Consider the following 9,265-nt stretch of genomic DNA (forward strand, 5'->3'; position numbering starts at 1 on the left):
CGACACGCTAATTGGCTGAGACTAACACCGCCGATCTGTATACAGTTTAGCAGTTAGCGCTCATGCTAACTGTAGCTGCTTGGTTCCATTGTCGCAGATAGAGATCTGCTGAAGGCGCGCTGCTGTACGCTAACGGCTGTCATTAGCTTTCCTGCCAAAGTCACCGCGAAAGGTCCCGTTTATTATGGCGTTTTCTAAAACATGGAAGCAGTGTTGAGCCTCGTGTCGTTAACTGTCACGAAGGTTTTACAGTTCTCCGGACTGACGGACAACTGGAATGCCCCGAGGGCCAAAAAGATGGAGGAGAAAGCGTTAGAAGTGTACGGTACGTTCAGCCGGTAATGGAGGCTAATGGAGGCTCTGGTCTCATAAACAAGGCTCTACTGCACTGTCAGCTAACCTGTCTACGTACTGTAAGTCTGTAAACCCACGGCCAGGATACTGACAATAAATACCAACGACTGTAAATAATGTTAAACACATGCAGTCAGTGATGACTACCGCCACACTGTAAGAAAAACTATCTGAGTAAGAGTTTTCTGTCAGCTTTGCTCGCAGATGATTAAATCACGCGCCGAAGTGTCGACCGTGTAATGAGCTTTAGCAGGTGTTATAGATTAGTAGTAAAAACGTAAACTGTTGAAGATTAAGTTAAATGTGAGATTATTGAACTGGAGTTTGGTGCGACGAAAGAAAAGATTTGTCTGGTTAAACATGTGGAAAAGGTTAGAGAATTAAAACTTACGCTCAACATTTGACCTATTTTTAACTGTCCTCCTCAGTAAAACTACATGAAGTTTCCATCCACTCGTCACAGGCTTGAACCTCACAGTCATTTTGGGCTTTTAATGATTTCTTTGAACGGTTCTTCTTCCAGCATGGACAGTTTTAAAAAACTTAAAAACAGGATCTGGGTGCTCAAGTCTGAATTGATTTTGATGTTTACGTGCACATGCTGAAAGCTTGTGATAAATGATGTTGGAGGTTCTACAATGTCTTTAAACTTGGCCGAGGCCTGTTAGCTTCTCATTAGTGATCATGGTTAATTACGACTGACAGATTCTCTCTGCAGCATAAAAAGGATTTGTTTGACAGCATTCACTGGATTGACCAATACTGGGAACAATGGGAAAGTCCAGCCATCTCAGTGAAGATCTGAAAAGCAGAACTGCAGATTTACACAAGTTGGGAAAGTCTCTCTGAGCCGTTTCTGAGCAAGGATCCAAGATCACACAAGTACAAGTTACTCAGATCTGTCCCCACTGAGGTCTGGGAGACACCCAGACTGTCCCCCTCAGCTCAAATGAGCAGCTAGCCGAGTGAAACGGGGACACAGTCAGGAGTTCCAACAGGACAACGATCCCAAACACACAGCAGAACTGGTTTTGGATAAAGCAGGCTAACACTGGGCTTAGCATTGAGCGTTTCAAACCCCTGAAAATTTGTGGACCAGTTTAAATGAACTCGACTGATTCAGCAAAGGAGAGCAGTCAAATATCAGCCAGACGTGCCAGAAGCTGGTTGATGGATACAAAAGCATGTGGTTGAGGTGCATCTTGCTAAGAGGCATTTAACCTGACATTCGTGGGGGTGTATGTATATATCTGAGCCTGACAGCCTTGAGACTCACTTCCTTCACAGTCACCTTCCTACAGGTCTGCTCTGCAGCAGGAAAAACTCAGAATTTCTTGGACTCTTCGTATCGTTCTCAGTTTGTTTCAGCGGATCCTCAAACACGAGGCTTTGCCTGTTTTCTCACTTTAATCTCGCCGTCATGTGACTCACGTTTTCTTTTTCTGCCCTCCATCAGATGTGATCAAATCGATCCGTGACCCAGAGAAGCCCAACACCCTGGAGGAGCTGGAGGTGGTGACGGAGAAGTGCGTGGAGGTGCAGGAGCTCGGAGAAGACGAGTACCTCATCATCATCAGGTTCTCCCCCACCGTCCCCCACTGCTCCCTGGCTACGCTGATCGGTGAGTCGATGATTGAACCAGTCTGAGTTATTTCAGCTCCTGTTAGGAGGACAACTCAAAATATTCCAGATAATCTATTTCTAAGGTTTATGGAAAATCTTTGCAGGAGACGTTTACAGGAGGAACCGCATTTGAAAAACGAATCTTAGCTTCAACAAAAAGAAACCAGAGTGAAAGATCAACATGAGCCTAAAGACAAGACTGAACACTCAAAAATGAAAATCGAGCTAAAAACAATCAGGAACTAAAAAGTTCAAACAACCACCAGTCACACAAGAGTCTGTGATCCACCCGAGAAGCTGTTAGTTGGGATGCTGTGTGCAGTGTAAGTAACACTGCAAACCTCATAAACTCCTGTTTTATCTCCTGGAGCACAGAGACATGTGTCCAGTGTTTAAACTGAGAAAATGAACCACTATGATAAAACAATGAGCTCATTTTGAATCTGATGGCAGGAACGTGTTTCTCACTGCGTCCGCTCGTCTTTTACATCAGTGCATAAATGTCTGAGCCAAAGAGAGCAGCTGCTCGACGTAGTTTTGTGCAGATTGTGAACCTCTGCTCGTCTTTCCTTCTCACACTCTTTTTATTCCCAGACATGTTACTGACCTGCTGCCAGTGACCCGATTACCTCGGCCGAGGTGACCCGCTCTGTGTTTGGTGTCATTCTGTCTGTGGACGCGTAGCTGGATACACTGTGTCAGGGCTTCAGGTAGAGCAGGGTCAGGTTAGTTTCCATGATTCTTACAGGTGTGTTGTCAGCATATAGAAAGTACTGTCTACAGATTTCAAAGTATGTAAGTGTGGTCAGGTTAGTCAGAAATACACTGCAGTATAATATTATATAATACTACTTAGTCCTGCATACAGTTTGTGTAATCAGAGTAAACCTCTGTCACACTTATCTGCAAACTTGTTAAAGTAGATTTAATAAGAGCAAAGAAAACAAATGAACATGTAGAAAACAGCCTCGTGCTCAGAGAGCGAGCTGCCCCGCTGCTTCTCCTTCTTACAAAATGTTCCTCTCTTCCATGGAGAACAGTAAAAGTCTCAGTTTAAACATTTGATGTCTTTTCTCTCTTCTGTTGGGAATAAAACATGAATATTTATGAGAGCTGCACATCACTGAATTCTTGTGCAACGGGGTCGTAACCACCTGATTTATTTTAATTAGAAGTTTGTTTCCCTTTTAATCACAGTCCAGTCTCTCCATCACCTCTGTAAGGCCGCCGTGCTGGCAGCCACAGAGCTCGTACTTATTATTCTGGACGTCCTCACAGCGGCGGCGCTGCAGTGACAGAGTCCGCCCGAGGACGCTCTTAATGTGATGAGCAGCAGGAAATAACCAGCGCCTCGCTTTTAGCTCAAAGCGATCTCTGGAAGGTGTGTGTGTGTGTGTGTGTGTGTGAGAAAGCAAATAAAGTTTTAACCAGACAGCGCTGCTGCATCATGGAGAGCCTTTTAACACAGCTGTGGGGGGTCCAGGATGTTTTATCGGCCCGCTCCTTTTCCTATTTCTACCAAACTGTCGGAGCGACAGAGTGAATCTACTTCAAGACAGACTATATAAAACCTGATATATGCTGTGGCACCTGAAGACATCACTGTGGGACTATGATTAATTTAGCAGCTAATGGCAGAAGTTGGTTCTTTTTGAATGGGAGGCTGCTCTCACGATGTGTTTATTGTTGTTAAATGTTGTCACTGTTGTGCTTCAGTTTGTAAACCTTTTCTTAAACGGCATGTTTAGATATTCTTTTGTTCTCCTCCCCGGCCTGTTGAATGGTGGGGGGGCCGTAATGTTTAACTACAGGCACAACTACAGATTTCCTTATCTTGTGAAGGATGTTCAGCCCCGGCCATTTAGGGGCTCCCCTATGCTTGTATATGGTGAACCATTAAAGTTAAGCTGTATACAGGTGTGGGGAGATGACCTTTGGATAACCAGGAAATGTGGTTAAACAGTTGTAAGCATATATTGTGTGGCAGGAAGTCATGTATACAGAGACACACACAGACACATTCATTCATACATGCATGCTCACACACACACAGTGCCTTAGTTTTTATGGCACGTGCTTCTTCTCATGTTTGATGTTCCTGTTTGCTGTTTTCCTCATCAGTAAACTCTGACACACACTCGTCTAATCTGCTGCTAACGTTGCTCTTCGTCAGTGTCTGATGGGCTTCTTCTGTGTCTGCAGGCCTGTGCTTACAAGTCAAGCTCCAGCGATGTTTGCCGTTTAAACACAAGGTGAGTTTCAGCGTGACATAAGCCGCTGCACCCAAACCACAGATGACACATTTTCACCCCGGATTTGAACCTTTGTGTTTAGCAATTGGCATCACCTTTTCCCCCGCCCACTTTCTACTTTTGGTCAGGGTTTAGGCGGAGCTCGTCGTGGTCTAGGTTAAAATGCGCACCCACTTCTCAGTGATGCCACAACAAAGTGGTCAGCTGACCTCTGCCAAATGACACCTTTGCTTTCAGCCATTTTCTGTATAGAGCAACTAGCAATATAATTATAGAAGTTTCACCCGGTGCTGTTTTTGTGTGCGTAGACATTTGAACTGCCTTCCAAACTCAGACGTGACAAAACAAATCGAACAGAGAACAAAAGGAAGCGGAGGAGTCGAAGCTTCCTGGACAGACACAGCTGTTCTGTCATTAACACATCAATGAGCGGCACTCGGAGAAACGGAGGCAGGAATACCGCTGTCGACGAACCCTCCGCTGGCCTTGGCAGCCCGTTAGCGGTTTATTCATGAGCTCGTTGGAGAGGTTTCAGCATCAGAGATCGAGGAGTTCTTGGACTGCTATCAGACAGACCGGAGAGGGTGCAGGCAGGTGGAGAGCTGCAAGCTTCATCATTAAAGCTGCTTTACAAACGAGTCGAGTAGCCTCTTAATTAGAGGAGTGATTTTAATCAGCAGTGCTGGACAAAGCAGCTTCACACTGGCAGAAAAAGTTATCAGGGTAATGAAAAGTTTGTTTAATGGAGCCTGATTTCTGCAGGAAGCTCTCACTGACTGTTTGCATAGCAGTTAATCCAAACCACACAGGAACATTAAAAATACAGTGAGTGATTATTTCAGGTTATTTGCTACAAAAACTCATATTTGTATTATTGGTATTTAATCCTCTCTTCCTGATTCTCATGAAAAATAAACTCACCTTCTGTTAAACGTATAATTAATAGGTAACACATGAAAAGTGCATAAACATGCTCATTTATTCCTGATGTTGTCCTAATTACTTTTTACCAGCAGATTAGACAAGCCTGACGAGCACTGGTTAAACAACAACAACAACAGCTGGTTATAAGCTAACACTTTTCATGTCTGTTCTTCTCATTAACAGTTTGATTTTATTCTCACATCATGTGAGAGTTCATTTACTTAGTGTTCGAGTCCGAGAAAGTTGCATCCACTTCAAAAAAAGTTTCACTAATGTTGCCTAACAGAGACTGACGATGCCCGACAGAGGCTAACAGTGGCTAGCAGTGCTCGACAGTGGCTGACGGTGCCCGACAGTGGCTAACAGAGGCTAGCAGTGCCCGACAGTGGCTGACGGTGCCCGACAGAGGCTAGCAGTGCCCGACAGTGGCTGATGGTGCCCGACAGAGGCTAGCAGTGCCCGACAGTGGCTGACGGTGCCCGACAGAGGCTAGCGGTGCCCGACAGAGGCTGACGGTTCCCGACAGTGGCTGACGGTTCCCGACAGAGGCTAACAGAGGCTAGCAGTGCCCGACAGTGGCTAACAGAGGCTAGCAGTGCCCGACAGTGGCTGACGGTGCCCGACAGAGGCTAACAGAGGCTAGCAGTGCCCGACAGAGGCTGACGGCGCCCGACAATGGCTGACGGTGCCCGACAGTGCCCGACAGAGGCTAGCAGTGCCCGACAGAGGCTGACGGTTCCCGACAGTGGCTGACGGTTCCCGACAGAGGCTAACAGAGGCTAGCAGTGCCCGACAGTGGCTAACAGAGGCTAGCAGTGCCCGACAGAGGCTAGCAGTGCCCGACAGAGGCTGACGGTTCCCGACAGTGGCTGACGGTTCCCGACAGAGGCTAACAGAGGCTAGCAGTGCCCGACAGTGGCTGACGGTGCCCGACAGAGGCTAACAGAGGCTAGCAGTGCCCGACAGAGGCTGACGGCGCCCGACAATGGCTGACGGTGCCCGACAGTGCCCGACAGAGGCTAGCAGTGCCCGACAGAGGCTGACGGCGCCCGACAATGGCTGACGGTGCCCGACAGTGCCCGACAGAGGCTAGCAGTGCCCGACAGAGGCTAGCAGTGCCCGACAGAGGCTAGCAGTGCCCTATAGAGGCTAAAAGAGTTTTTAGATGTGTCCTTGATCCATCACAGCTGATTTAAATGGCTAAATGACCTCCTCAACATGTCCTGAAGTTCTCCAGAGGCCTGGTAATGAAGTCATGTGATTCAGGTGTGTTGACCCAGGGTGAGATCTAAAACCTGCAGGACACCGGCCCCAGATGTTCTCTTGGACAAAGCTCTGTTAGTTTCCAGCGTTGTCTTCCTGCCACATGATAGTGTTTCTCTGCCCATTGGGGACCAAGTACTATCACTGAAACCAGTCATCTGAGAGCGGTCTCAGTCATCGAGAGTTCACGCTGTGCACCGTCAGATTTCAGTTTTATCACACTCTGAGCAGCGTTCACGTTTCAAAGTTGAGTTTTAAACGATGAATGGCGTCTGTTGTTCTCTGAGCCGCAGAAATCCTGCTTTATTTCTGCTCTCCGAGTTTCTAATCCTAAACCACCTTCCTCTGTGTTTCTCGCTTTTATGTAGAGCCGGGCTTTCAAATCCTCTGTTAACTGAATAAAAGCTGGATAAATGATTCTGAAACAAGCAGCCCGTTAACAACGCTTCTTTTTCTTTGCCTTCTCAGTTGGAAATTTACATTTCGGAAGGAACACACTCTACTGAAGAAGATAGTAAGTCTGCCTCATTTATTTTTGAAAGGCATTTTCATGGATTGTGTGGAACTAGACGTATTCAGCAAAGACAGCAGGGGTTCAGAAGGATCTGAGCTTTTAGAAACTACAGATTGTCTTTTACCTGAATCTGCTGTTAGAAGCCAAGACGTTCATGGTATTTACTTTACACGTCTGACTTTGCTCCTAACCCTGTCCTACTGTTTTAGTCACATGCTACCCCGGCTCTGCACAGGTTCCTATGGTTACTATTATTTTGACCGTCTTTAGGTTTAATTTACACAAAACTTAAGAACTATGGGATTAAAGTGCTCAACGTGTAAAGGTATTAGCATGTAGACGGTGCAAGATAAAAAAATAATATCAAGAGATTATCTGTACTGACAAGTTACATGAACGACTTTTAAAAAATGGAGCAAACTGACAAAATACAGCAACAGGTGAGAGTGAAGAGCTAAAAATCCCCACAGAGCAATAAAGTGCAGAGACAAGAGGCTAAAATGCTGCATGAACATTACAGCACAGACATGAGCAAGTGGTTCAGAGCACATGGTGTCATTAACCATTAAAACCCTGAATCTGAAACCACAGCACTGATCCCACTGACGCTGATACCTGATCCAGCTCTGAGTTACTCAGAAATGTGGTGAAATCTTTACAAAGACTCAGATAAACCCGAGCTGGGAGCAACAGCAGAGGTCCTAGAATGGAGCCCTGAGGAACACCCCTCACCGAGATGATATGTTGGAGCTAAGCAGCGCTCTCTGAGGTTATTCCAGCTCAAACATTACAGGAGGGGGCGGCACGTGTGCGGGTTTCCGGTGTGGTCCAGTTGTCAGAACGTTTGTGTCGTCTGTTTTTGTCTCAGTTAACAAACAGATCAACGATAAGGAGCGAGTGGCGGCCGCCATGGAGAACCCCAACCTGAGAGAGATCGTGGAGCAGTGTGTCACCGAGCCGGACGACTGACTGCTTGGACCGTGTGTGTGTGTGTGTGTGTGTGTGTGTGTGTGTGTGTGTGTGTGTGTGTGTGTGTGTGTGTGTGTGTGTCCATAGTGCCTGAAAATTACACTCAGAGGACTGCTGAACGCTCGCCTAAAGGCGGAGCCTCGTGTTGGCTCGCCGGACCGTGTCGGGGGGATTTTTGTTTTGGAGGCTCCTCACGGGGAACTTTGAGCCATAAAGAGTCAGAGGCTGAAGTCAAACAGCACGTGTGTGTGTGTGTTCACTTTCTCATCATTCCCTGCTGGAGGGACTCTCCCTGAGCGGCAGCGTTTCCTCGCTGTCGTCTGCTAAAGGCGACGCAAGATGCTGCAGGCGGAAGTGGGTGGGGCAAACAGAGACTGTCCTACTTCCATGTCATCGTGCAGACTGGGTCGTTCTGTGGAGAATCAGAATCTGTGGCTTTACCTCCTTTTATATACAAGAAGAGAGACGCACAGATGTTTCCAGCTTCTCTTGTAATGGTTGTTTTTTGGCGCCTGTCCTTTTCTAAATGCACTTATCGAGATTTATCTGAGGGGGTCGTTATTTTTAATGAGTAAGGTGTAAAAATCTAATTTACTAAATAACCAGGTAATAAAATTAGATTAAAAGTGGACCTGTTTTCCTCGTTTTGTTCTTGTTTCCTGTCATAAATCTCCCGTTCCTTCATATTAACTTGATCAAAGTTTGTAATAATGAGCTCAGTGTATGTACAGTCATCCCTGTGAGTGTGGGTCAGGCTGCACTCACTCATTTTATCAGGCTTTTCTATTCCTGGAACTTTGTGATGTCACAGAGAACGGTGGAGCAGCCAGAACTGAAAGATCTCCCATGTACAGGAGTATTTTTTAATAGCAGGCATTTTTTTTTTTTTCCAAGTTCATGTTGATAAACATCTCAGTCGTCAATATTCTCTCAAGTGCTGCCGAGAGCACACTGCGGGTGTCGATATCATCCCAACCAATCAGTCCGTCAGAAACAAACAAGAACGCGGCCCACATGATGTCCAAACGCAGAGATGAAGGTTTACTTTCAGAGTTGCAAGACTAAATTTCCTGGTTTGGGAAAATCTTCACCTTCACAGGAGTTTCTCAAAGACCGCGCAGAGGCTCAGTGTGAGCTAAGTGATTATTTTGAACTGCATATCATGCAAAGCTGCTAGTGAAGCACGGAGCAGATGAATCGTTTCATTTACGACTGCAAAGCTACAGCTGAGAGCCGCCGTTACAGACAGGAAGTGCTGGACAACAGCGAGGCTCTAAAGTCTGCTCGTAGGATCGATTCGACCAATAGCGACATCTGAGCCCGACTCCTGTACTAAATATCTCTCCCTTATACTGGGCACTGATCC

At 46.3% G+C, this 9,265-nt stretch overlaps 1 protein-coding gene across 2 annotated transcripts; it reads left to right on the plus strand.

Moving 5' to 3' along the window:
* The first annotated feature begins 45 nt into the window (after positions 1-45).
* Positions 46-8,528, plus strand: ciao2a (cytosolic iron-sulfur assembly component 2A). 2 transcript variants are annotated; one of them, XM_014411298.4, is made up of 5 exons: positions 47-325; positions 1,811-1,975; positions 4,180-4,229; positions 6,885-6,930; positions 7,799-8,528. In XM_014411298.4, the coding sequence occupies exons 1-5, from the start codon at positions 202-204 to the stop codon at positions 7,897-7,899; spliced, it is 486 nt and encodes a 161-aa protein (XP_014266784.1). In that variant the 5' UTR covers positions 47-201; the 3' UTR covers positions 7,900-8,528. The 2 variants fall into 2 exon arrangements, with proteins under 2 accessions (XP_076743080.1, XP_014266784.1); XM_076886965.1 differs by lacking the exons at positions 6,885-6,930; positions 7,799-8,528 and adding an exon at positions 4,538-4,865 and having other exon boundaries at positions 46-325.
* Positions 8,529-9,265: the final 737 nt, after the last annotated feature.

This window comes from Maylandia zebra, linkage group LG7 (genome assembly GCF_041146795.1).
Source record: "Maylandia zebra isolate NMK-2024a linkage group LG7, Mzebra_GT3a, whole genome shotgun sequence".
In the NCBI taxonomy this organism is placed as follows: Eukaryota; Metazoa; Chordata; class Actinopteri; order Cichliformes; family Cichlidae; genus Maylandia; species Maylandia zebra.

Bases quoted from the DNA above. Each gene is read 5' to 3' on its own strand.
- ciao2a (XM_076886965.1), top strand. From the start codon at position 202: ATGGAAGCAGTGTTGAGCCTCGTGTCGTTAACTGTCACGAAGGTTTTA. The intron at 1,976-4,179 runs GTGAGTCGATGA...CTGTGTCTGCAG, and splicing joins CTCCCTGGCTACGCTGATCG to GCCTGTGCTTACAAGTCAAG. The intron at 4,230-4,537 runs GTGAGTTTCAGC...TTGTGTGCGTAG, and splicing joins GTTTGCCGTTTAAACACAAG to ACATTTGAACTGCCTTCCAA.